At 52.0% G+C, this 27,989-nt stretch overlaps 1 protein-coding gene across 1 annotated transcript; it reads right to left on the reverse strand.

The window, feature by feature from the left end:
* Positions 1–3,552: 3,552 nt before the first annotated feature.
* On the reverse strand, positions 3,553–27,784 carry LOC139409734 (ATPase phospholipid transporting 8B3). Its single transcript, XM_071155124.1, is given in 22 exon segments — positions 3,553–3,806; positions 3,912–4,026; positions 4,125–4,177; positions 4,370–4,575; positions 4,689–4,841; positions 4,843–4,862; positions 5,059–5,172; positions 5,260–5,342; positions 5,452–5,565; positions 5,744–5,804; positions 6,053–6,165; positions 6,483–6,603; positions 7,679–7,798; positions 12,248–12,271; positions 12,847–12,911; positions 13,571–13,722; positions 26,121–26,184; positions 26,742–26,832; positions 27,041–27,113; positions 27,254–27,278; positions 27,281–27,311; positions 27,773–27,784. Coding segments are annotated over 22 exon segments (2,064 nt in total).
* Positions 27,785–27,989: the final 205 nt, after the last annotated feature.

Genomic DNA, 27,989 nt, shown 5'->3' on the forward strand with positions numbered 1-27,989 from the left:
ACACACTCTCCCTCTGGTCTGAGAGCCTCTTTTCCCTCCTCCCACTGCAGAAGCCGGAGAGCCTGTGGATAACTTTTTGTTTAGCTCTAGTGGAGACTTTTTAAATGGAAAAAAATCTGAGTAATAGCTAACTGTTACAGAAAATAAAAACTTAAAAGGATAATATGGGTAAATTGCGTGTTTTGAAATAAATTAACAAATAAAACAAGGATAAAACATCTTTGCTGTCTCAGTTTGGTTTGTTGCTTTTGAAAGGATGGAATCTTCTATGGGCAAACACAAAAATATATCCCAATGCATGGTGCACACATCCTATCAGTGGAGGCCCCTCAGAGGAGGAAGGGGAGGACCATCCTCCTAAGTTAATAAAAAAAAAGAATAATAGTGAAACATTAAAAAAAGTCATCCTTTTCGAAAAAAACAATATAAAATATACAAAAGTATGTGGATACCCCTTCAAATTAGTGGATTTGGCTATTTCACGCTGACAGGTGTATAAAATCGTGAACACAGCCATGCAATCTCCATAGACAAACATTGACAGTAGAATGACCTTACTGAAGAGCTCAGTGACTGTCGTAGGATGCCACCTTTCCAAGAAATCAGTTTATCAAATTTCTGCCCTGCTAGAGCTGCCGGTCAACTGTAAGTGCTGTTATTGTGAAGTGGAAACATCTAGGAACAACAACGGCTCAGCCGAGAAGTGGTAGGCCACACAATCTCAGAACGGGACCGGCGAGTGCAGAAGTGCGTAAAAATAGTCTGTCCTCATTTGCAACACTCACTACCAAGTTCCAAACTGCCTCTGGAAGCAACATCAGCACAATAACTGTTCGTCGGGAGCTTCATGAAATGTGTTTCCATGGCCGAGCAGCTGCACACAAGCCTAAGATCACTATGCGCAGTACGAAGCGTCGACTGGAGTTGTGTAAAGCTCACCGCTATTGGACTCTGGAGCAGCGGAAATGCATTCTCTGGAGTGATGAATCACACTTCACAATCTGTCAGTCCGACAGATGAATCTTGGTTTGGCGGATGCCAGTGAGAATTCTACCGGCCCCAATGCATAGTGCCAACTGTAAGGTTTGGTGGAGGAGGAATCTGGGGTGGTTTTTCATGCTTCGGGCTAGGCCCCTTAGTTCCAGTGAAGGGAAATAGTAATGCTACATTATACAATGACATTCTGTGCTTCCAACTTTGTGGTAACAGTTTGGGGAAGGCCAGTTCCTGTCTCAGCATGACAATGCCCCCGTGCACAAAGCGAGGTCCATACAGAAATGGCTTGTCCAGATTAGTGTGGAAGAAATTGACCGGCCTGAACAGAGCCCTGATCTCAACCCCATCAAACATCTTTTGGATGAATTGGAGCGCCGACTGCAAGCCAGGCTTAATCCCCCAACATCAGGGTCCGACCTCACTAATGCTCTTGTGGCTGAATGGAAGCAAGTCCCTGCAGCAATGTTCCAACATCTAGTGGAAAGCCTTCCCATAAGAGTGGAAGCTGTTATAGCAGCAAAGGGGGGACCAACTCCGTATTATTGACCATGATTTTGGAATGAGATGTTCGATGAGGAGGTGTCCACATACTTTTGATCATGCAGTATATATTCACGACACCAAATAATTTATTAAAACACACTGTTTTGTAATGAAGGTCTACAGTAGCCTCAGCAGCACTCTGTATGATAGCACCATGGTGTAGCCGAAGGAGAGCTAGCTTCCGTCCTCTTGGTACATTGACTTCAATACAAAACCTAGGAGGCTCATGGTTCTCACCCCCTTCCAAAGACTAATTATGACAACTTCCGGAGTACATCCTCCAACAAATCAGAGCTCTTGCAGCATGAACTGACATGTTGTCCACCCAATCAAAGGATCAGAGAATGAATCTACTACTGAAAGCATAAGCTACAGCTAGCTAGCACTGCAGTGCATAAAATGTGCTGAGTAGTTGACTCAATGAGAGAGAAAGACAATAGTTGAACAGTTTTGAACAAATTAATTTATTCCAAAATTATGGAGAAGCAAGAGAGCGAGCGAGAGAGAGAGAGAGAGAGAGAGAGAGAGAGAGAGAGAGAGAGAGAGAGAGAGAGAGAGAGAGAGAGAGAGAGAGAGAGAGAGAGAGAGAGAGAGCTGAGCTCTACGCAGCCACACTCCACAGTCCTGTGTCTGGTCAGGAGAATAATCTAAGGAACACAAACCAAAATATAACATAAATTAAATATCATGTCATACATTCATATCAAAATCATCACATTCAATCTGCAGCCTTAGACAACAATCAACAGTGATTACTAAACTCCACAGACCTCTGTTGACGTCCATTCCATGAATTCTAACCACAATGGTGGCAGAGAACACTGATGCTAAGGTGACGGTAACGGCCATGGTCTGGTAGTCCAGAGCAGAGTTCTAGAAAACCCCCAGGGGCATGAAGAAGAGGACCAGGGAGGTGTAGAGGGCATAGAACAGGGTGGCAGACAACACTGATGCTAAGGTGACGGTAACGGCCATGGTCTGGTAGTCCAGAGCAGAGTTCTAGAAAACCCCCAGGGGCATGAAGAAGAGGACCAGGGAGGTGTAGAGGGCAGAGAACACTGATGCTAAGGTGACGGTAACGGCCATGGTCTGGTAGTCCAGAGCAGAGTTCTAGAAAACCTCCAGGGGCAGGAAGAAGAGGACCAGGGAGGTGTAGAGGGCAGAGAACACTGATGCTAAGGTGACGGTAACGGCCATGGTCTGGTAGTCCAGAGCAGAGTTCTAGAAAACCTCCAGGGGCATGAAGAAGAGGACCAGGGAGGTGTAGAGGGCAGAGAACACTGATGCTAAGGTGACGGTAACGGCCATGATCTGGTAGTCCAGAGCAGAGTTCTAGAAAACCTCCAGGGGCATGAAGAAGAGGACCAGGGAGGTGTAGAGGGCAGAGAACACTGATGCTAAGGTGACGGTAACGGCCATGGTCTGGTAGTCCAGAGCAGAGTTCTAGAAAACCTCCAGGGGCATGAAGAAGAGGACCAGGGAGGTGTAGAGGGCAGAGAACACTGATGCTAAGGTGACGGTAACGGCCATGGTCTGGTAGTCCAGAGCAGAGTTCTAGAAAACCCCCAGGGGAATGAAGAAGAGGACCAGGGAGGTGTAGAGGGCAGAGAACACTGATGCTAAGGTGACGGTAACGGCCATGGTCTGGTAGTCCAGAGCAGAGTTCTAGAAAACCCCCAGGGGAATGAAGAAGAGGACCAGGGAGGTGTAGAGGGCATATAACAGGGTGGCAGAGAACACTGATGCTAAGGTGACGGTAACGGCCATGGTCTGGTAGTCCAGAGCAGAGTTCTAGAAAACCTCCAGGGGCATGAAGAAGAGGACCAGGGAGGTGTAGAGGGCAGAGAACACTGATGCTAAGGCGACGGTAATGGCCATGGTCTGGTAGTCCAGAGCAGAGTTCTAGAAAACCTCCAGGGGCATGAAGAAGAGGACCAGGGAGGTGTAGAGGGCAGAGAACACTGATGCTAAGGTGACGGTAACGGCCATGGTCTGGTAGTCCAGAGCAGAGTTCTAGAAAAACCCCAGGGGCATGAAGAAGAGGACCAGGGAGGTGTAGAGGGCATAGAACAGGGTGGCAGACAACACTGATGCTAAGGTGACGGTAACGGCCATGGTCTGGTAGTCCAGAGCAGAGTTCTAGAAAACCCCCAGGGGCATGAAGAAGAGGACCAGGGAGGTGTAGAGGGCATAGAACAGGGTGGCAGTCAGCAGCCAGGGGTTGGACAGATCCTGTCACTGGCCAACCTTATGGAGCTCAGACTGCCCTCATCTCCTGTAGCAGGGAGGAGATCAACAACAGTATGGTAAGGGTCAGGAGTGTTTCCATGGCCACATGGAGTAAAATAAACTCTGGGCTCCTAGGGCCCTACCCTAGGGGCAGGCCTTTCTCTTTTCTCTTACCTGCTGAAAAAAGCCCAGGCATTCTACTGGCATGTCAGTGTAGAAGACGTTGTACAGGATGATGAACCAATTCTCATACAGAGACTGGAAGAAAACAGCTCCAGAAAAAGGCGGGGTCTGTTAAAAAAGGTAGCATTTCCATTTATGAGGCAAAACCAATGTGACCAGTTGGACCATCTAACCTGGACACTGAAGCCATTGAAGAAGCTGAACCAGATGTGTACCAGAGCAAAGCCTCTACCTACATTACCTCTACAACCTGTACCCCAGCGCATTGACTCGGTACCGGTAGCCTCTGTATATAGCCTCGTTATTGTTATTTACATTTTTAATAAAAACAAAACAAAAATGTTTTATTTGGTCAATATTTTCTAAACTCTTTCTTGAACTGCACTGTTGGTTAAGGGCTTATGAGTACGCATTTCACGGTTGTATTCGGCGCAGGTGACAAATAAAGTTTTATTTGATTTGTACAGGAAGTAGCGCAGGAAGACAGCGATGCTGCGGTACGACCAGCTTCTGTGGACCAATAGGAGTCTCTATAGGAAGCTGAACTAGGGCAGGGCATAGTCAGCATTCTGCCCTGCCTGACCCCCCTCTACACCAGCCAAACCTACCCCTATATGAGCCGGTAGAGGAAGGAGAAGGGGGAGAGGGGGAGAGAGGGAGAGAAAACATGTTAAATACAACCTGGCTTTGAACAGACATAATTTCACTGCCAACCTCTCTGTCCATCACACTCACCGTTGATCAGGTTCACATTGTTGGCATCATCGCTTATCGCCATAGTGATGGAGGTGGTGTGTTTCCCAATGAGCATGACCACATCAGCCTTCTGGCCCGGAGTGACACGACAACACAGCACTGACTGGCACAGCCCTGCCAGGGACATGAACCTCTGGCCTGTAGTCAAACTCTGCCTGAACACTATCAACATGACACTGCCTTTTGTGTGATGCTTTCTTGAGAAGAAACAACAAGAGAAGTCAGCCTTCAGATAAAGATAGTGTTTACTAGACTCGGAGCAAAGAAACGATACAGATCATCACTAAGCTATAAGATATTCAGTCTTGTTGTCTTAAGACAAGCTCTATTAGTCCTTATCCATATGTTTACCAGTTCAGGGCCGGTGAGGACCAATGCTGATTTCTCTCCAGCCATCTTTCTGTCCACACGCCATAGTTATGTCTCTTTGCCCTTGGAGAAAGTCCTCTCTGGATCAGGAGAAGACTGCCCGCGGCAGGAAACACACTAATAGATACAGTATATTGGAAAAGTATAGTGTGTGTGTGTGTGTGTGCGTGCGTGTGTGTGTGCATATGACCTCAGTTCCTCCCCTTCTAATAGTCTGGTATCAGGTTCCAGAAGTCTGCAGGAGTATCATATGTTCACCGCTGTCTCTTCAGAGAGAAAGAGAGAGACAGTGACAGAGAGACAGACAGAGGGATTGATGACTGAGAAGAACAGAACATTGAGAGTTTTCTCCACTCAGTATGGTGTGGTGCCTACCTTTCTTGTCCCCGGTCAGCACCCAGACTTGGAGTCCAGCCTGTCTGAGCAAGGAGATGGTCTCAGGGACCCCGTCCTGCAGCCAGTCCTCTGTAGCAGTCACCTCCAGCAGTTGCACAACAGGAACCAGGATATACAGAGAGTTTATCACTCTGATAGTGGATCACATTACATTTATGTAAAGCTTTCATGAGTTTCCTTGACTGGCATCATCCGTTGGAGCATAGTGATTCTCATCAAATCCCATCGTATGAACATACTGTAACGCAGTGCCCTGATTATGAGGATTCCTTTACATCTCTCTCCATGTCGTCAGACAGCTGATCCAGCATGTCCTCATGGTTACGGGTTGTCAAGGCAGTATGTTCAGTATGTTCAGTATGTGTTCAGTGTGTTCAGTATGTTCAGTATGTTCAGCATGTTCAGCATGTTCATGGTTCTCAGACAGGACAGGGCAACAGCTAGAAGAGGGCAGGAATATACCTGACGAGATGTTGCATGAGATCTGTTTGTTCTGCTTACTCTATGTAGTGTGTGTGTGTGTGTGCGCGTGTCTGTGTGTGTGTGTGTGTGTGTGTGTGCGTGCACGTTTGTGTCTTACATCTAAAGCTTTCTCAGTGGTCTCCAGATATGGACAGTCTTTTTGTAGTCTCTCCAAGATCACTATGTCAGCACCTTTACAGTATAACTTCAGCCCTCCCTCTGGCTCCCGCACTGCACACACAACAACATACATCAGAGGATAGAGCAGATCTACACATGTCAGGAGAATACATCAAGACCAGAGACTGGGGGATAGAGAGATAAAGGGAGAGAAAGGGAAAGGTGCCAGGATATGGGAGCTGTGGGGCAGATGCATCCAGTCTCACTCAGGTAGTCACTAGATAGCCATGCTAGAAAGGCCAAAGAGGCAATTCTGTCAGATCTTTTGAGAAAGTACATAATTAGTGTATATTTGTTAGGGGTAAGCTCAGGGTTATATATTCATCCTTCTAGCATGGTCAAATGGTAACGTCAGTCTCACCCAGTACAGACATGTCTGGTGAAGTCGAGCAGGGTGAGGGAGCTGGTAGTGGCGTTTGAGGCCCAGTTCCCTGCCTGCCCATACCAGGGCCTCTTCGTCTGGGGACGCAGCCTGGTACACCGGGGCCCCTGGAACAAACACCATAAACAGAACTGTATTTCTGTATCAGGATGACATGCAGTTTCCTACTTCTTGAGAGGGTTTAGTACAATTTTGTTTGACTGAATGGAAAATGATTTACCTAGTAAAACTAACTACACAATTTTTACTTGTTTGCCTTCACATTTCTTGGCCAATTGTGCGCCGCCCTATTGGACTCCCAATCACAGCCGGTTGTGATACAGCCTGGAATGGAACCAGGGACTGTAGTGACACCTCTTGCACTGAGATGCAGTGCCTTAGACTGCTGCGCCACTCGGGAGCCCTTCCTGACGGATTTGACTATGTGCAAATAATACTGAACTGAACCGTATAACGTATATAGTATGTTTTTCTCTACAATAATATGGAACATCTGAACCTGGATCATTACCTGTGATTCCTTTGCACTGATTGACGCATCTCCTGAAAAAAGCAAGAAAGAGAAATGAAGACATTTGCAGATAGAGTGGGGATAGAGGGCAGTCTATTCTAATACCAGACAAAGAGTAGTAGTAGACAGTGGGCAGATGGGGAGTGTGATTCCAGCCACATTTCAGACCACACCTTGACTCTAGAGGGCTGGACCACCATTAAATATTTAGCACTTATAGGCGTGTCTATTTGAATATTTAAGGGTGCCCTGATTTGTCATACAGTGCCCAGAACTTCCAGTCAGCCTGTAACTCAAACTGAGTCTGACACTCAACATATGTAGGTCTGGGTCATTGGTCAGATGCAAACAAAAGTGAGTTCAGTCACTGTCTTTCCAAACCAGGGACCAAACTGAGAACCCTCTGCACAATAACACAAGGTACTTCAGACCCTAGTAGTGGTGAAACCAAATCTAACACATACAGACAGAGGCAGACTGCTCCCAGGTCATAGGCCATCCGTACTAGATAGTATGACAGACAGAGGCAGACTGCTCCCAGGTCATCCATACTAGATAGTACTGGATGTGTAACAGACAGAGACATTTCAGATGAAGTATATGTACACAGTAATATAGGATTGGAGGAGTCGATTCCATTGAAATGTCAAGCTCTAGTAGGCGAGGAAGACTATGTAGACGGGCGAGTTGCCCCCCGCAGACCGCACCTCTATTTGGGATGATACGTGCCCCTCAAACCCCCCCAACCCCACAGCCAGCAGTAGAGCCACCAGCAGCAGGAGCAGCACTATCTGAGATCACAGACATACATGCAGTTAAACACACACTGTTACACAAAAACACCTTTAATACACTAATAAACCACATGTTAAAGTTGAATAATTCATCATAATAAAATGAGTCAAGACAAGAGATGCATATAACTCAGAAGATAAAACCATCTATCTCCATAACTCTCACACTGCTTTACTTCATCATCCTCTCCAGGTCTCTATCACTCACCACAATGATGACCTCACTCAGGTCCTATCACTCACCACAATGATGACCTCGCTCAGGTCCTATCACTCACCACAATGATGACCTCGCTCAGGTCCTATCACTCACCACAATGATGACCTCGCTCAGGTCCTATCACTCACCACAATGATGACCTCGTTCAGGTCCTATCACTCACCACAACGATGACTTTGGTCAGGTCCTATGACTCACCACAATGACGACCTCGTTCAGGTCCTATCACTCACCACAACGACGACCTCGTTCAGGTCCTATCACTCACCACAACGATGACCTCGTTCAGGCCTCTATCACTCACCACAACGACGACCTCGTTCAGGTCCTATCACTCACCACAACGACGACCTCGTTCAGGTCCTATCACTCACCACAACGACGACCTCGTTCAGGTCCTATCACTCACCACAACGACGACCTCGTTCAGGTCCTATCACTCACCACAACGACGACCTCGTTCAGGTCCTATCACTCACCACAACAACGACCTCGTTCAGGTCCTATCACTCACCACAACGACGACCTCGTTCAGGTCCTATCACTCAACACAATGACGACCTCGTTCAGGCCTATATCACTCACCACAATGACGACCTCGTTCAGGTCCTATCACTCACCACAATGATGACCTCGTTCAGGTCCTATCACTCAACACAATGATGACCTCGTTCAGGTCCTATCACTCACCACAACGATGACCTCGTTCAGGTCCTATCACTCACCACAACGATGACCTCGTTCAGGTCCTATCACTCACCACAACGATGACCTCGTTCAGGTCCTATCACTCACCACAATGTTGACCTCGTTCAGGTCCTATCACTCACCAAAATGATGACCTCGTTCAGGTCCTATCACTCACCACAATGATGACCTCGTTCGGGTCCTATCACTCAACACAATGATGACCTCGTTCGGGTCCTATCACTCACCACAATGACGACCTCGTTCGTGTCCTATCACTCACCACAATGATGACCTCGTTCAGGTCTCTATCACTCACCACAATGATGACCTCGTTCAGGTCTCTATCACTCACCACAATGATGACCTCGTTCAGGTCCTATCACTCACCACAAAGATGACCTCGTTCAGGTCCTATCACTCACCACAACGATGACCTCGTTCAGGTCCTATCACTCACCACAACAATGACCTCGTTCAGGTCCTATCACTCACCACAACGATGACCTCGTTCAGGTCCTATCACTCACCACAACGACGACCGCGTTCAGGTCCTATTACTCACCACAACGACGACCTCGTTCAGGTCCTATCACTCAACACAATGACGACCTCGTTCAGGCCTATATCACTCACAACAATGACGACCTCATTCAGGTCCTATCACTCACCACAATGATGACCTCGTTCAGGTCCTATCACTCAACACAATGATGACCTCGTTCAGGTCTCTATCACTCACCACAACGATGACCTCGTTCAGGTCTCTATCACTCACCACAACGATGACCTCGTTCAGGTCCTATCACTCACCACAACAACGACGTCGTTCAGGTCCTATCACTCACCACAATGACGACCTCGTTCAGGCCGCTATCACTCACCACAATGATGACCTCGTTCAGGTCCTATCACTCACCACAACGATGACCTCGTTCAGGTCCTATCACTCACCACAATGACGACCTCGTTCGTGTCCTATCACTCACCACAATGATGACCTCGTTCAGGTCTCTATCACTCACCACAATGATGACCTCGTTCAGGTCTCTATCACTCACCACAATGATGACCTCGTTCAGGTCCTATCACTCACCACAAAGATGACCTCGTTCAGGTCCTATCACTCACCACAACGATGACCTCGTTCAGGTCCTATCACTCACCACAACAATGACCTCGTTCAGGTCCTATCACTCACCACAACGATGACCTCGTTCAGGTCCTATCACTCACCACAACGACGACCGCGTTCAGGTCCTATTACTCACCACAACGACGACCTCGTTCAGGTCCTATCACTCAACACAATGACGACCTCGTTCAGGCCTATATCACTCACAACAATGACGACCTCATTCAGGTCCTATCACTCACCACAATGATGACCTCGTTCAGGTCCTATCACTCAACACAATGATGACCTCGTTCAGGTCTCTATCACTCACCACAACGATGACCTCGTTCAGGTCTCTATCACTCACCACAACGATGACCTCGTTCAGGTCCTATCACTCACCACAACAACGACGTCGTTCAGGTCCTATCACTCACCACAATGACGACCTCGTTCAGGCCGCTATCACTCACCACAATGATGACCTCGTTCAGGTCCTATCACTCACCACAACGATGACCTCGTTCAGGTCCTATCACTCACCACAATGATGACCTCGTTCAGGTCCTATCACTCACCACAACGATGACCTCGTTCAGGTCCTATCACTCACCACAACGACGACCTCGTTCAGGTCCTATCACTCACCACAACGACGACCTCGTTCAGGCCCTATCACTCAACACAATGACGACCTCGTTCAGGCCTATATCACTCACCACAATGACGACCTCGTTCAGGTCCTATCACTCAACACAATGACGACCTCGTTCAGGCCTACAGTGCCTTGCGAAAGTATTCGGCCCCCTTGAACTTTGCGACCTTTTGCCACATTTCAGGCTTCAAACATAAAGATATAAAACTGTATTTTTTTGTGAAGAATCAACAACAAGTGGGACACAATCATGAAGTGGAACGACATTTATTGGATATTTCAAACTTGTTTAACAAATCAAAAACTGAAAAATTGGGCTTGCAAAATTATTCAGCCCCCTTAAGTTAATACTTTGTAGCGCCACCTTTTGCTGCGATTACAGCTGTAAGTCGCTTGGGGTATGTCTCTATCAGTTTTGCACATCGAGAGACTGACATTTTTTCCCATTCCTCCTTGCAAAACAGCTCGAGCTCAGTGAGGTTGGATGGAGAGCATTTGTGAACAGCAGTTTTCAGTTCTTTCCACAGATTCTCGATTGGATTCAGGTCTGGACTTTGACTTGGCCATTCTAACACCTGGATATGTTTATTTTTGAACCATTCCATTGTAGATTTTGCTTTATGTTTTGGATCATTGTCTTGTTGGAAGACAAATCTCCGTCCCAGTCTCAGGTCTTTTGCTGACTCCATCAGGTTTTCTTCCAGAATGGTCCTGTATTTGGCTCCATCCATCTTCCCATCAATTTTAACCATCTTCCCTGTCCCTGCTGAAGAAAAGCAGGCCCAAACCATGATGCTGCCACCACCATGTTTGACAGTGGGGATGGTGTGTTCAGGGTGATGAGCTGTGTTGCTTTTACGCCAAACATAACGTTTTGCATTGTTGCCAAAAAGTTCAATTTTGGTTTCATCTGACCAGAGCACCTTCTTCCACATGTTTGGTGTGTCTCCCAGGTGGCTTGTGGCAAACTTTAAACGACACTTTTTATGGATATCTTTAAGAAATGGCTTTCTTCTTGCCACTCTTCCATAAAGGCCAGATTTGTGCAATATACTACTGATTGTTGTCCTATGGACAGAGTCTCCCACCTCAGCTGTAGATCTCTGCAGTTCATCCAGAGTGATCATGGGCCTCTTGGCTGCATCTCTGATCAGTCTTCTCCTTGTATGAGCTGAAAGTTTAGAGGGACGGCCAGGTCTTGGTAGATTTGCAGTGGTCTGATACTCCTTCCATTTCAATATTATCGCTTGCACAGTGCTCCTTGGGATGTTTAAAGCTTGGGAAATCTTTTTGTATCCAAATCCGGCTTTAAACTTCTTCACAACAGTATCTCGGACCTGCCTGGTGTGTTCCTTGTTCTTCATGATGCTCTCTGCGCTTTTAACAGACCTCTGAGACTATCACAGTGCAGGTGCATTTATACGGAGACTTGATTACACACAGGTGGATTGTATTTATCATCATTAGTCATTTAGGTCAACATTGGATCATTCAGAGATCCTCACTGAACTTCTGGAGAGAGTTTGCTGCACTGAAAGTAAAGGGGCTGAATAATTTTCCACGCCCAATTTTTCAGTTTTTGATTTGTTAAAAAAGTTTGAAATATCCAATAAATGTCGTTCCACTTCATGATTGTGTCCCACTTGTTGTTGATTCTTCAAAAAAAAATACAGTTTTATATCTTTATGTTTGAAGCCTGAAATGTGGCAAAAGGTCGCAAAGTTCAAGGGGGCCGAATACTTTCGCAAGGCACTGTATATCACTCACCACAATGACGACCTCGTTCAGGTCCTATCACTCACCACAATGATGACCTCGTTCAGGTCCTATCACTCACCACAATGATGACCTCGTTCAGGTCCTATAACTCACCACAATGATGACCTCGTTCAGGTCTCTATCACTCACCACAATGATGACCTCGTTCAGGTCCTATCACTCACCACAAAGATGACCTCGCTCAGGTCCTATCACTCACCACAACGATGACCTCGTTCAGGTCCTATCACTCACCACAAAGATGACCTCGTTCAGGTCCTATCACTCACCACAACGATGATCTCGTTCAGGTCCTATCACTCACCACAACGATGACCTCGTTCAGGTCCTATCACTCACCACAACGATGACCTCGTTCAGGTCCTATCACTCACCACAACGATGACCTCGTTCAGGTCCTATCACTCACCACAACGATGACATCGTTCAGGTCCTATCACTCACCACAACGATGACCTCGTTCAGGTCCTATCACTCACCACAATGATGACCTCGTTCAGGTCCTATCACTCAACACAATGATGACCTCGTTCAGGTCCTATCACTCAACACAATGATGACCTAGTTCAGGTCCTATCACTCAACACCTTCTCAATCTGAGTCATCTTGACTCTATGCCGGCCAACATTACACAGGATCTTACTGTCTGAGCCTGAGGGGCTGTAAAGTCTATTTGAAATCGGACACTGTGGTGGGATTAACCACAAGATTACATTTAAAACGGTATAAAATACATGTATGTTTGAGGAATTTTAATAATGAGATTTCTGTTGTTTTGAATTTTGAGCCCTGCACTTTCATTGGCTGTTGTCATATCATCCCTTTAACGGGATTGCAGCCATAAGAAGTTTTAACCCAACTTATCTAGTGTTACATGTAAATATCATTTAACGCATGTGATTCTATGCAAGGACTAATGTCTATTGACAAGTGATGAATGTGATAAGAAGAAGAATGAAAAAGCTTTCTTTATAGGGATTTCGTGAATAATCTGATAAACTTTTCTTAGCATTGAAGTGTATTTGTTTTATAACATTTTTCCACGTGCCTCTCCATTAAAAAGGGGTATTACACAGAGATAAAATGTCTGAATAATTATTTAGCTATATAATAAGAAACATTGCGTATACGTATAGGGTATCTATCAGACAAGGTAGAAGACCACTCGATGAGTCATCACCCTCTGAAAGGTATGTCTCATTTCAACTTTAAATGTTCTATTTCATAGTCCTTATAATTGATCAGTTAGAGGAGGAAAAGAGGATCCATTTTAAAGTATTGGAGCAGGGCCTATGTATGTGTGCTGAGTACCGGTGTATATGAACATGCCATAGGTTGTGTCTGCATTGCAAAGGACTGTTCCGCTCCGCAGGATGTGTTCACCGTCCAGAGGGTGGTGCTCTCCCCTCTAGTGGAGCTCTCCTCGGATGGTGTGCGGATGACACAACACAATGCCTGAGAGACGGAGAGAGAGGGGGAGAGATAGGGGTGGGGAGTGAATAAGAGAGGGAAGGAGGGAGAGAGTGAAAGGGAGGGAGAGAGAGGGGCAGGAAGAAAATGATGCAGGGGTAGAGTGAAAGAAAGGGCTGTTTACATTTCTAACCTGACACTGACATATAGTTATTAGGAGCTCACCATATTTTCAATACACTTTGCATTTGAACCATTTGAACCAGGGTCTGCTCTGTTGGGTCAGTGGTCATCTCTGTTGGGTCAGTGGTCATCTCTGTGTGGGTGGAGGCCAGGGTTCTGCTCTGTTGGGTCAGTGGTCATCTCTGTTGGGTCAGTGGTCATCTCTGTGTGGGTGGAGGCCAGGGTTCTGCTCTGTTGGGTCAGTGGTCATCTCTGTTGGGTCAGTGGTCATCTCTGTGTGGGTGGAGGCCAGGGTCTGCTCTGTTGGGTCAGTGGTCATCTCTGTTGGGTCAGTGGTCATCTCTGTGTGGGTGGAGGCCAGGGTTCTGCTCTGTTGGGTCAGTGGTCATCTCTGTTGGGTCAGTGGTCATCTCTGTGTGGGTGGAGGCCAGGGTTCTGCTCTGTTGGGTCAGTGGTCATCTCTGTTGGGTCAGTGGTCATCTCTGTGTGGGTGGAGGCCAGGGTTCTGCTCTGTTGGGTCAGTGGTCATCTCTGTTGGGTCAGTGGTCATCTCTGTGTGGGTGGAGGCCAGGGTTCTGCTCTGTTGTGTCAGTGGTCATCTCTGTGTGGGTGGAGGCCAGGGTTCTGCTCTGTTGTGTCAGTGGTCATCTCTGTGTGGGTGGAGGCCAGGGTCTGCTCTGTTGGGTCAGTGGTCATCTCTGTGTGGGTGGAGGCCAGGGTTCTGCTCTGTTGGGTCAGTGGTCATCTCTGTGTGGGTGGAGGCCAGGGTCTGCTCTGTTGGGTCAGTGGTCATCTCTGTTGGGTCAGTGGTCATCTCTGTTGGGTCAGTGGTCATCTCTGTTGGGTCAGTGGTCATCTCTGTTGGGTCAGTGGTCATCTCTGTTGGGTCAGTGGTCATCTCTGTGTGGGTGGAGGCCAGGGTTCTGCTCTGTTGGGTCAGTGGTCATCTCTGTGTGGGTGGAGGCCAGGGTTCTGCTCTGTTGGGTCAGTGGTCATCTCTGTGTGGGTGGAGGCCAGGGTTCTGCTCTGTTGGGTCAGTGGTCATCTCTGTGTGGGTGGAGGCCAGGGTTCTGCTCTGTTGGGTCAGTGGTCATCTCTGTGTGGGTGGAGGCCAGGGTTCTGCTCTGTTGGGTCAGTGGTCATCTCTGCTGGGTCAGTGGTCATCTCTGTTGGGTCAGTGGTCATCTCTGTGTGGGTGGTGGACAGGGTCTGCTCTGTTGAGTCAGTGGTCATCTCTGTGTGGGTGGAGGCCAGGGTCTGCTCTGTTGGGTCAGTGGTCATCTCTGTGTGGGTGGCGGCCAGGGTCTGCTCTGTTGGGTCAGTGGTCATCTCTGTTGGGTCAGTGGTCATCTCTGTGTGGGTGGAGGCCAGGGTTCTGCTCTGTTGGGTCAGTGGTCATCTCTGTTGGGTCAGTGGTCATCTCTGTGTGGGTGGAGGCCAGGGTTCTGCTCTGTTGGGTCAGTGGTCATCTCTGTTGGGTCAGTGGTCATCTCTGTGTGGGTGGAGGCCAGGATTCTGCTCTGTTGGGTCAGTGGTCATCTCTGTGTGGGTGGAGGCCAGGGTCTGCTCTGTTGGGTCAGTGGTCATCTCTGTGTGGGTGGCGGCCAGGGTTCTGCTCTGTTGAGTCAGTGGTCATCTCTGTGTGGGTGGAGGCCAGGGTTCTGCTCTGTTGGGTCAGTGGTCATCTCTGTGTGGGTGGAGGCCAGGGTTCTGCTCTGTTGGGTCAGTGGTCATCTCTGTGTGGGTGGAGGCCAGGGTTCTGCTCTGTTGGGTCAGTGGTCATCTCTGTGTGGGTGGAGGCCAGGGTTCTGCTCTGTTGTGTCAGTGGTCATCTCTGTGTGGGTGGCAGCCAGGGTTCTGCTCTGTTGGGTCAGTAGTCATCTCTGTTGGGTCAGTGGTCATCTCTGTGTGGGTGGAGGCCAGGGTCTGCTCTGTTGGGTCAGTGGTCATCTCTGTGTGGGTGGTGGCCAGGGTCTGCTCTGTTGGGTCAGTGGTCATCTCTGTGTGGGTGGCGGCCAGGGTTCTGCTCTGTTGGGTCAGTGGTCATCTCTGTGTGGGTGGAGGCCAGGGTTCTGCTCTGTTGGGTCAGTGGTCATCTCTGTGTGGGTGGCAGCCAGGGTTCTGCTCTGTTGGGTCAGTGGTCATCTCTGTGTGGGTGGAGGCCAGGGTTCTGCTCTGTTGGGTCAGTGGTCATCTCTGTGTGGGTGGAGGCCAGGGTTCTGCTCTGTTGGGTCAGTGGTCATCTCTGTGTGGGTGGAGGCCAGGGTTCTGCTCTGTTGGGTCAGTGGTCATCTCTGTGTGGGTGGTGGACAGGGTCTGCTCTGTTGGGTCAGTGATCATCTCTGTTGGGTCAGTGGTCATCTCTGTTGGGTCAGTGGTCATCTCTGTGTGGGTGGTGGACAGGGTCTGCTCTGTTGAGTCAGTGGTCATCTCTGTGTGGGTGGAGGCCAGGGTCTGCTCTGTTGGGTCAGTGGTCATCTCTGTGTGGGTGGCGGCCAGGGTCTGCTCTGTTGGGTCAGTGGTCATCTCTGTTGGGTCAGTGGTCATCTCTGTGTGGGTGGAGGCCAGGGTTCTGCTCTGTTGTGTCAGTGGTCATCTCTGTGTGGGTGGAGGCCAGGGTTCTGCTCTGTTGTGTCAGTGGTCATCTCTGTGTGGGTGGAGGCCAGGGTCTGCTCTGTTGGGTCAGTGGTCATCTCTGTTGGGTCAGTGGTCATCTCTGTTGGGTCAGTGGTCATCTCTGTTGGGTCAGTGGTCATCTCTGTTGGGTCAGTGGTCATCTCTGTGTGGGTGGAGGCCAGGGTTCTGCTCTGTTGGGTCAGTGGTCATCTCTGTGTGGGTGGAGGCCAGGGTTCTGCTCTGTTGGGTCAGTGGTCATCTCTGTGTGGGTGGAGGCCAGGGTTCTGCTCTGTTGGGTCAGTGGTCATCTCTGTGTGGGTGGAGGCCAGGGTTCTGCTCTGTTGGGTCAGTGGTCATCTCTGTTGGGTCAGTGGTCATCTCTGTTGGGTCAGTGGTCATCTCTGTGTGGGTGGTGGACAGGGTCTGCTCTGTTGAGTCAGTGGTCATCTCTGTGTGGGTGGAGGCCAGGGTCTGCTCTGTTGGGTCAGTGGTCATCTCTGTGTGGGTGGCGGCCAGGGTCTACTCTGTTGGGTCAGTGGTCATCTCTGTTGGGTCAGTGGTCATCTCTGTGTGGGTGGAGGCCAGGGTTCTGCTCTGTTGGGTCAGTGGTCATCTCTGTTGGGTCAGTGGTCATCTCTGTGTGGGTGGAGGCCAGGGTTCTGCTCTGTTGGGTCAGTGGTCATCTCTGTTGGGTCAGTGGTCATCTCTGTGTGGGTGGAGGCCAGGGTTCTGCTCTGTTGGGTCAGTGGTCATCTCTGTGTGGGTGGCGGCCAGGGTCTGCTCTGTTGAGTCAGTGGTCATCTCTGTGTGGGTGGAGGCCAGGGTTCTGCTCTGTTGAGTCAGTGGTCATCTCTGTGTGGGTGGAGGCCAGGGTCTGCTCTGTTGGGTCAGTGGTCATCTCTGTGTGGGTGGAGGCCAGGGTTCTGCTCTGTTGGGTCAGTGGTCATCTCTGTGTGGGTGGAGGCCAGGGTTCTGGTCTGTTGGGTCAGTGGTCATCTCTGTGTGGGTGGAGGCCAGGGTTCTGCTCTGTTGGGTCAGTGGTCATCTCTGTGTGGGTGGAGGCCAGGGTTCTGCTCTGTTGGGTCAGTGGTCATCTCTGTGTGGGTGGAGGCCAGGGTTCTGCTCTGTTGGGTCAGTGGTCATCTCTGTGTGGGTGGAGGCCAGGGTCTGCTCTGTTGGGTCAGTGGTCATCTCTGTGTGGGTGGCGGCCAGGGTTCTGCTCTGTTGAGTCAGTGGTCATCTCTGTGTGGGTGGAGGCCAGGGTTCTGCTCTGTTGGGTCAGTGGTCATCTCTGTGTGGGTGGAGGCCAGGGTTCTGCTCTGTTGGGTCAGTGGTCATCTCTGTGTGGGTGGAGGCCAGGGTTCTGCTCTGTTGGGTCAGTGGTCATCTCTGTGTGGGTGGAGGCCAGGGTTCTGCTCTGTTGTGTCAGTGGTCATCTCTGTGTGGGTGGCAGCCAGGGTTCTGCTCTGTTGGGTCAGTGGTCATCTCTGTTGGGTCAGTGGTCATCTCTGTGTGGGTGGAGGCCAGGGTCTGCTCTGTTGGGCCAGTGGTCATCTCTGTGTGGGTGGCGGCCAGGGTCTGCTCTGTTGGGTCAGTGGTCATCTCTGTGTGGGTGGCGGCCAGGGTTCTGCTCTGTTGGGTCAGTGGTCATCTCTGTGTGGGTGGAGGCCAGGGTTCTGCTCTGTTGGGTCAGTGGTCATCTCTGTGTGGGTGGCAGCCAGGGTTCTGCTCTGTTGGGTCAGTGGTCATCTCTGTGTGGGTGGAGGCCAGGGTTCTGCTCTGTTGGGTCAGTGGTCATCTCTGTGTGGGTGGAGGCCAGGGTTCTGCTCTGTTGGGTCAGTGGTCATCTCTGTGTGGGTGGAGGCCAGGGTTCTGCTCTGTTGGGTCAGTGGTCATCTCTGTGTGGGTGGTGGACAGGGTCTGCTCTGTTGGGTCAGTGATCATCTCTGTTGGGTCAGTGGTCATCTCTGTTGGGTCAGTGGTCATCTCTGTATGGGTGGTGGACAGGGTCTGCTCTGTTGAGTCAGTGGTCATCTCTGTGTGGGTGGAGGCCAGGGTTCTGCTCTGTTGGGTCAGTGGTCATCTCTGTGTGGGTGGAGGCCAGGGTCTGCTCTGTTGAGTCAGTGGTCATCTCTGTTGGGTCAGTGGTCATCTCTGTTGGGTCAGTGGTCATCTCTGTGTGGGTGGAGGCCAGGGTTCTGCTCTGTTGGGTCAGTGGTCATCTCTGTGTGGGTGGAGGCCAGGGTCTGCTCTGTTGAGTCAGTGGTCATCTCTGTGTGGGTGGAGGCCAGGGTTCTGCTCTGTTGAGTCAGTGGTCATCTCTGTGTGGGTGGAGGCCAGGGTCTGCTCTGTTGGGTCAGTGGTCATCTCTGTGTGGGTGGAGGCCAGGGTTCTGCTCTGTTGGGTCAGTGGTCATCTCTGTGTGGGTGGAGGCCAGGGTTCTGCTCTGTTGGGTCAGTGGTCATCTCTGTGTGGGTGGAGTCCAGGGTTCTTCTCTGTTGGGTCAGTGGTCATCTCTGTGTGGGTGGAGGCCAGGGTTCTGCTCTGTTGGGTCAGTGGTCATCTCTGTGTGGGTGGAGGCCAGGGTTCTGCTCTGTTGGGTCAGTGGTCATCTCTGTGTGGGTGGAGGCCAGGGTCTGCTCTGTTGGGTCAGTGGTCATCTCTGTGTGGGTGGCGGCCAGGCTTCTGCTCTGTTGAGTCAGTGGTCATCTCTGTGTGGGTGGAGGCCAGGGTTCTGCTCTGTTGGGTCAGTGGTCATCTCTGTGTGGGTGGAGGCCAGGGTTCTGCTCTGTTGGGTCAGTGGTCATCTCTGTGTGGGTGGAGGCCAGGGTTCTGCTCTGTTGGGTCAGTGGTCATCTCTGTGTGGGTGGAGGCCAGGGTTCTGCTCTGTTGTGTCAGTGGTCATCTCTGTGTGGGTGGAGGCCAGGGTCTGCTCTGTTGGGTCAGTGGTCATCTCTGTTGGGTCAGTGGTCATCTCTGTGTGGGTGGAGGCCAGGGTTCTGCTCTGTTGAGTCAGTGGTCATCTCTGTGTGGGTGGCAGCCAGGGTTCTGCTCTGTTGGGTCAGTGGTCATCTCTGTTGGGTCAGTGGTCATCTCTGTGTGGGTGGAGGCCAGGGTCTGCTCTGTTGGGTCAGTGGTCATCTCTGTGTGGGTGGCGGCCAGGGTCTGCTCTGTTGGGTCAGTGGTCATCTCTGTGTGGGTGGCGGCCAGGGTTCTGCTCTGTTGGGTCAGTGGTCATCTCTGTGTGGGTGGAGGCCAGGGTTCTGCTCTGTTGGGTCAGTGGTCATCTCTGTCTGGGTGGAGGCCAGGGTCATCTCTGTTGGGTCAGTGGTCATCTCTGTTGGGTCAGTGGTCATCTCTGTTGGGTCAGTGGTCATCTCTGTTGGGTCAGTGGTCATCTCTGTGTGGGTGGAGGCCAGGGTTCTGCTCTGTTGAGTCAGTGGTCATCTCTGTGTGGGTGGAGGCCAGGGTTCTGCTCTGTTGGGTCAGTGGTCATCTCTGTTGGGTCAGTGGTCATCTCTGTGTGGGTGGAGGCCAGGGTCTGCTCTGTTGGGTCAGTGGTCATCTCTGTTTGGGTGGAGGCCAGGGTCTGCTCTGTTGAGTCAGTGGTCATCTCTGTGTGGGTGGAGGCCAGGGTTCTGCTCTGTTGGGTCAGTGGTCATCTCTGTGTGGGTGGAGGCCAGGGTTCTGCTCTGTTGAGTCAGTGGTCATCTCTGTGTGGGTGGAGGCCAGGGTCGGCTCTGTTGGGTCAGTGGTCATCTCTGTGTGGGTGGAGGCCTCTGTGTGGGTGTAGGGGGTCTGCTCTGTTGGGTCAGTGGTCATCTCTGTGTGGGTGGAGGCCAGGGTTCTGCTCTGTTGGGTCAGTGGTCATCTCTGTGTGGGTGGAGGCCAGGGTTCTGCTCTGTTGGGTCAGTGGTCATCTCTGTGTGGGTGGAGGCCAGGGTTCTGCTCTGTTGAGTCAGTGGTCATCTCTGTGTGGGTGGCGGCCAGGGTTCTGCTCTGTTGGGTCAGTGGTCATCTCTGTGTGGGTGGCGGCCAGGGGTCTGCTCTGTTGGGTCAGTGGTCATCTCTGTGTGGGTGGCGGCCAGGGCTCTGCTCTGTTGGGTCAGTGGTCATCTCTGTGTGGGTGGAGGCCAGGGTCTGCTCTGTTGAGTCAGTGGTCATCTCTGTGTGGGTGGAGGCCAGGGTCTGCTCTGTTGGGTCAGTGGTCATCTCTGTGTGGGTGGAGGCCAGGGTCTGCTCTGTTGAGTCAGTGGTCATCTCTGTGTGGGTGGAGGCCAGGGTCTGCTCTGTTGGGTCAGTGGTCATCTCTGTGTGGGTGGAGGCCAGGGTCTGCTCTGTTGGGTCAGTGGTCATCTCTGTGTGGGTGGAGGCCAGGGTCTGCTCTGTTGGGTCAGTGGTCATCTCTGTGTTGGTGGCGGCCAGGGTTCTGCTCTGTTGGGTCAGTGGTCATCTCTGTGTGGGTGGCGGCCAGGGTTCTGCTCTGTTGGGTCAGTGGTCATCTCTGTGTGGGTGGCGGCCAGAGTCTGCTCTGTTGGGTCAGTGGTCATCTCTGTGTGGGTGGCGGCCAGGGTTCTGCTCTGTTGGGTCAGTGGTCATCTCTGTGTGGGTGGCGGCCAGGGTTCTGCTCTGTTGGGTCAGTGGTCATCTCTGTGTGGGTGGCGGCCAGGGTTCTGCTCTGTTGGGTCAGTGGTCATCTCTGTGTGGGTGGCGGCCAGGGTCTGCTCTGTTGGGTCAGTGGTCATCTCTGTGTGGGTGGAGGCCAGGGTTCTGCTCTGTTGGGTCAGTGGTCATCTCTGTGTGGGTGGAGGCCAGGGTGGGTGGTCATCTCTGTGTGGGTGGAGGCCAGGGTTCTGCTCTGTTGGGTCAGTGGTCATCTCTGTGTGGGTGGAGGCCAGGGTTCTGCTCTGTTGGGTCAGTGGTCATCTCTGTGTGGGTGGAGGCCAGGGTTCTGCTCTGTTGGGTCAGTGGTCATCTCTGTGTGGGTGGAGGCCAGGGTTCTGCTCTGTTGGGTCAGTGGTCATCTCTGTGTGGGTGGAGGCCAGGGTTCTGCTCTGTTGTGTCAGTGGTCATCTCTGTGTGGGTGGAGGCCAGGGTCTGCTCTGTTGGGTCAGTGGTCATCTCTGTTGGGTCAGTGGTCATCTCTGTGTGGGTGGAGGCCAGGGTTCTGCTCTGTTGAGTCAGTGGTCATCTCTGTGTGGGTGGCAGCCAGGGTTCTGCTCTGTTGGGTCAGTGGTCATCTCTGTTGGGTCAGTGGTCATCTCTGTGTGGGTGGAGGCCAGGGTCTGCTCTGTTGGGTCAGTGGTCATCTCTGTGTGGGTGGCGGCCAGGGTCTGCTCTGTTGGGTCAGTGGTCATCTCTGTGTGGGTGGCGGCCAGGGTTCTGCTCTGTTGGGTCAGTGGTCATCTCTGTGTGGGTGGAGGCCAGGGTTCTGCTCTGTTGGGTCAGTGGTCATCTCTGTGTGGGTGGAGGCCAGGGTCATCTCTGTTGGGTCAGTGGTCATCTCTGTTGGGTCAGTGGTCATCTCTGTTGGGTCAGTGGTCATCTCTGTTGGGTCAGTGGTCATCTCTGTGTGGGTGGAGGCCAGGGTTCTGCTCTGTTGAGTCAGTGGTCATCTCTGTGTGGGTGGAGGCCAGGGTTCTGCTCTGTTGGGTCAGTGGTCATCTCTGTTGGGTCAGTGGTCATCTCTGTGTGGGTGGAGGCCAGGGTCTGCTCTGTTGGGTCAGTGGTCATCTCTGTTTGGGTGGAGGCCAGGGTCTGCTCTGTTGAGTCAGTGGTCATCTCTGTGTGGGTGGAGGCCAGGGTTCTGCTCTGTTGGGTCAGTGGTCATCTCTGTGTGGGTGGAGGCCAGGGTTCTGCTCTGTTGAGTCAGTGGTCATCTCTGTGTGGGTGGAGGCCAGGGTCTGCTCTGTTGGGTCAGTGGTCATCTCTGTGTGGGTGGAGGCCAGGGACTGTTCTGTTGGGTCAGTGGTCATCTCTGTGTGGGTGTAGGCCAGGGTCTGCTCTGTTGGGTCAGTGGTCATCTCTGTGTGGGTGGAGGCCAGGGTTCTGCACTGTTGGGTCAGTGGTCATCTCTGTGTGGGTGGAGGCCAGGGTTCTGCTCTGTTGAGTCAGTGGTCATCTCTGTGTGGGTGGCGGCCAGGGTTCTGCTCTGTTGGGTCAGTGGTCATCTCTGTGTGGGTGGCGGCCAGGGGTCTGCTCTGTTGGGTCAGTGGTCATCTCTGTGTGGGTGGCGGCCAGGGCTCTGCTCTGTTGGGTCAGTGGTCATCTCTGTGTGGGTGGAGGCCAGGGTCTGCTCTGTTGAGTCAGTGGTCATCTCTGTGTGGGTGGAGGCCAGGGTCTGCTCTGTTGGGTCAGTGGTCATCTCTGTGTGGGTGGAGGCCAGGGTCTGCTCTGTTGAGTCAGTGGTCATCTCTGTGTGGGTGGAGGCCAGGGTCTGCTCTGTTGGGTCAGTGGTCATCTCTGTGTGGGTGGAGGCCAGGGTCTGCTCTGTTGGGTCAGTGGTCATCTCTGTGTGGGTGGAGGCCAGGGTCTGCTCTGTTGGGTCAGTGGTCATCTCTGTGTTGGTGGCGGCCAGGGTTCTGCTCTGTTGGGTCAGTGGTCATCTCTGTGTGGGTGGCGGCCAGGGTTCTGCTCTGTTGGGTCAGTGGTCATCTCTGTGTGGGTGGCGGCCAGAGTCTGCTCTGTTGGGTCAGTGGTCATCTCTGTGTGGGTGGAGGCCAGGGTTCTGCTCTGTTGAGTCAGTGGTCATCTCTGTGTGGGTGGCGGCCAGGGTTCTGCTCTGTTGGGTCAGTGGTCATCTCTGTGTGGGTGGCGGCCAGGGTTCTGCTCTGTTGGGTCAGTGGTCATCTCTGTGTGGGTGGCGGCCAGGGCTCTGCTCTGTTGGGTCAGTGGTCATCTCTGTGTGGGTGGAGGCCAGGGTCTGCTCTGTTGAGTCAGTGGTCATCTCTGTGTGGGTGGAGGCCAGGGTCTGCTCTGTTGGGTCAGTGGTCATCTCTGTGTGGGTGGAGGCCAGGGTCTGCTCTGTTGAGTCAGTGGTCATCTCTGTGTGGGTGGAGGCCAGGGTCTGCTCTGTTGGGTCAGTGGTCATCTCTGTGTGGGTGGAGGCCAGGGTCTGCTCTGTTGGGTCAGTGGTCATCTCTGTGTGGGTGGAGGCCAGGGTCTGCTCTGTTGGGTCAGTGGTCATCTCTGTGTTGGTGGCGGCCAGGGTTCTGCTCTGTTGGGTCAGTGGTCATCTCTGTGTGGGTGGCGGCCAGGGTTCTGCTCTGTTGGGTCAGTGGTCATCTCTGTGTGGGTGGCGGCCAGGGTCTGCTCTGTTGGGTCAGTGGTCATCTCTGTGTGGGTGGCGGCCAGGGTTTGCTCTGTTGGGTCAGTGGTCATCTCTGTGTGGGTGGAGGCCAGGGTTCTGCTCTGTTGGGTCAGTGGTCATCTCTGTGTGGGTGGAGACCAGGGTCTGCTCTGTTGGGTCAGTGGTCATCTCTGTGTGGGTGGCGGCCAGGGTCTGCTCTGTTGGGTCAGTGGTCATCTCTGTGTGGGTGGCGGCCAGGGTCTGCTATGTTGGGTCAGTGGTCATCTCTGTGTGGGTGGAGGCCAGGGTCTGCTCTGTTGGGTCAGTGGTATCTCTGTGTGGGTGGAGGCAAGGGTCTGCTCTGTTGGGTCAGTGGTCATCTCTGTGTGGGTAGCGGCCAGGGTCTGCTCTGTTGGGTCAGTGGTCATCTCTGTGTGGGTGGAGGCCAGGGTCTGCTCTGTTGGGTCAGTGGCCATCTCTGTGTGGGTGGAGGCCAGGGTCTGTTCTGTTGGGTCAGTGGTCATCTCTGTGTGGGTGGAGGCCAGGGTCTGCTCTGTTGGGTCAGTGGTCATCTCTGTGTGGGTGGAGGCCAGGGTCTGCTCTGTTGGGTCAGTGGTCATCTCTGTGTGGGTGGAGGCCAGGGTCTGCTCTGTTGGGTCAGTGGTCATCTTTGTGTGGGTGGCGGCCAGGGTCTGCTCTGTTGGGTCAGTGGTCATCTCTGTGTGGGTGGAGGCCAGGGTCTGTTCTGTTGTGTCAGTGGTCATCTCTGTGTGGGTGGAGGCCAGGGTCTTCTCTGTTGGGTCAGTGGTCATCTCTGTGTGGGTGGCGGCCAAGGTCTGCTCTGTTGGGTCAGCGGTCATCTCTGTGTGGGTGGCGGCCAGGGTCTGCTCTGTTGGGTCAGTGGTCATCTCTGTGTGGGTGGCGGCCAGGATCTGCTCTGTTGGGTCAGTGATCATCTCTGTGTGAGTGGAGGCCAGGGTCTGCTTTGTTGGGTCAGTGGTCATCTCTGTGTGGGTAGCGGCCAGGGTCTGCTCTGTTGGGTCAGTGGTCATCTCTGTGTGGGTGGAGGCCAGGGTCTGCTCTGTTGAGTCAGTGGTCATCTCTGTGTGGGTGGAGGCCAGGATCTGCTCTGTTGGGTCAGTGGTCATCTCTGTGTGGGTGGAGGCCAGGGTCTGCTCTGTTGGGTCAGTGGTCATCTCTGTGTGGGTAGCGGCCAGGGTCTGCTCTGTTGGGTCAGTGGTCATCTCTGTGTGGGTGGAGGCCAGGGTCTGCTCTGTTGGGTCAGTGGCCATCTCTGTGTGGGTGGAGGCCAGGGTCTGTTCTGTTGGGTCAGTGGTCATCTCTGTGTGGGTGGAGGCCAGGGTCTGCTCTGTTGGGTCAGTGGTCATCTCTGTGTGGGTGGAGGCCAGGGTCTGCTCTGTTGGGTCAGTGGTCATCTCTGTGTGGGTGGAGGCCAGGGTCTGCTCTGTTGGGTCAGTGGTCATCTTTGTGTGGGTGGAGGCCAGGGTCTGCTCTGTTGGGTCAGTGGTCATCTCTGTGTGGGTGGCGGCCAGGGTCTGCTCTGTTTGGTCAGCGGTCATCTCTGTGTGGGTGGCGGCCAGGGTCTGCTCTGTTGGGTCAGTGGTCATCTCTGTGTGGGTGGCGGCCAGGATCTGCTCTGTTGGGTCAGTGATCATCTCTGTGTGGGTGGAGGCCAGGGTCTGCTTTGTTGGGTCAGTGGTCATCTCTGTGTGGGAAGCGGCCAGGGTCTGCTCTGTTGAGTCAGTGGTCATCTCTGTGTGGGTGGCGGCCAGGATCTGCTCTGTTGGGTCAGTGGTCATCTCTGTGTGGATGGCGGCCAGGGTTCTGCTCTGTTGGGTCAGTGGTCATCTCTGTGTGGGTGGAGGCCAGGCTTCTGCTCTGTTGGGTCAGTGGTCATCTCTGTGTGGGTGGCAGCCAGGGTTCTGCTCTGTTGGGTCAGTGGTCATCTCTGTGTGGGTGGAGGCCAGGGTCTGCTCTGTTGGGTCAGTGGTCATCTCTGTGTGGGTGGAGGCCAGGGTCTGTTCTGTTGGGTCAGTGGTCATCTCTGTGTGGGTGGAGGCCAGGGTCTGCTCTGTTGGGTCAGTGGTCATCTCTGTGTGGGTGGAGGCCAGGGTCTGCTCTGTTGGGTCAGTGGTCATCTCTGTGTGGGTGGAGGCCAGGGTCTGCTCTGTTGGGTCAGTGGTCATCTCTGTGTGGGTGGCGGCCAGGGTCTGCTCTGTTGGGTCAGTGGTCATCTCTGTGTGGGTGGAGGCCAGGGTCTGTTCTGTTGTGTCAGTGGTCATCTCTGTGTGGGTGGAGGCCAGGGTCTGCTCTGTTAGGTCAGTGGTCATCTCTGTGTGGGTGGCGGCCAGGGTCTGCTCTGTTGGGTCAGCGGTCATCTCTGTGTGGGTGGCGGCCAGGGTCTGCTCTGTTGGGTCAGTGGTCATCTCTGTGTGGGTGGCGGCCAGGATCTGCTCTGTTGGGTCAGTGATCATCTCTGTGTGGGTGGAGGCCAGGGTCTGCTTTGTTGGGTCAGTGTTCATCTCTGTGTGGGTGGCGGCCAGGGTTCTGCTCTGTTGGGTCAGTGGTCATCTCTGTGTGGGTGGAGGCCAGGGTCTGCTTTGTTGGGTCAGTGGTCATCTCTGTGTGGGTGGAGGCCAGGGTTCTGCTCTGTTGGGTCAGTGGTCATCTCTGTGTGGGTGGAGGCCAGGGTTCTGCTCTGTTGGGTCAGTGGTCATCTCTGTGTGGGTGGAGGCCAGGGTTCTGCTCTGTTGGGTCAGTGGTCATCTCTGTGTGGGTGGAAGCCAGGGCCGGAAGCTACTTCACGTTGGTCCCTTTGCAAAAACAACACTGCAGTGACTGCATAATAGAAGAATTATAATATGGATATAATATGTGTAAGAGGAAGACACATACTACTGGGGAGCCGCGCTCTCATAACAATCATATCAATCTCAGAATAAAAGCCAAGTGCATTGTTAGAACACAGATGATCCTGGACCTTTCCATTACTGTCAGCTGTCTCCAAGTAGCACAGGCTGTGAGGCTCGGAGCTGCATAGGAGAAGCAGATCCGCCTGTACAAGAGATACAAAGAGAGAAGCGGGAATAGAGAGGATCAAAGGCAGAGGGGAAGAAAGGGGAACAAGAGTCAGGGACAGGAGACCAGATCGCAAGAGAGACACAGGTTTTGAATGAACATTACTTTACACAATCTGTGACTGTTCAGAAACCTGCAGGGGGTGCTGAGTAAGCTGAAGCATCAGCATAGGCATAGAAACTCACCGGGATGATCTGGTCTTCGTGAAGCCACAACACATCTCCCACACATTCATCCTTCCACTGGGATGGGCTGAAACTGAGACTGGAGTGGAGAGAGACAGAAGGACAAAGGAACTGATATTGATTTACACAGAAGTTTGAGGGTTTTACAGTACACATGGGTGTCTCAAATGAGGTTTTTGCCCTGAGAAACAGAGTTGGCCTCTTTGTACTCACCTCTGGGAGATGAGGACATCACAGAGTTATTCATCTGAGAGTCACTGCGTCTCCTGGCCTGATGGAGTGTCACGCCCTGGTCTTAGTATTTTGTGTTTTCTTTATTATTTTGGTCAGGCCAGGGTGTGACATGGGTTATTTATGTGGTGTGTTTTGTCTTTGGGGTTTTTGTAGGTTATGGGATTGTGGTATAGTAGAGTTGTCCAGGTAAGTCTATGGTTGCCTAGAGTGGTTCTCAATCAGAGGCAGGTGTTTATCGTTGTCTCTGATTGGGAACCATATTTAGGCAGCCATATTCTTTGAGTGTTTCGTGGGTGATTGTTCCTGTCTCTGTGTTTGTTTGCACCAGATAAGGCTGATAAGGCAGATAAGACCACGCTGCATTTTGGTCCGATCCCTGCTACACCTCCTCTTCAGAGGAAGAAAACCTTAACATGGAGAGAGGAGAAATAGACAGATAGATCGATACATAGATATATATATATATATATAAAACCGCTGTGATTATTATTATTTGACCCTGCTGGTCATCTATGAACGTTTGAACATCTTGGCCATGTTCTGTTATAATCTCCACCCGGCACAGCCAGAAGAGGACTGGCCACCCCCTCAGAGCCTGGCTCCTCTCTAGGTTTCTTCTTAGGTTTTGGCCTTTCTAGGGAATTTTTCCTAGCCACCGTGCTTCTACACCTGCATTGCTTGCTGTTTGGGGTTTTAGGCTGGGTTTCTGTACAGC

This window comes from Oncorhynchus clarkii, chromosome 5, assembly GCF_045791955.1.
Source record: "Oncorhynchus clarkii lewisi isolate Uvic-CL-2024 chromosome 5, UVic_Ocla_1.0, whole genome shotgun sequence".
Lineage (NCBI taxonomy): Eukaryota > Metazoa > Chordata > Actinopteri > Salmoniformes > Salmonidae > Oncorhynchus > Oncorhynchus clarkii.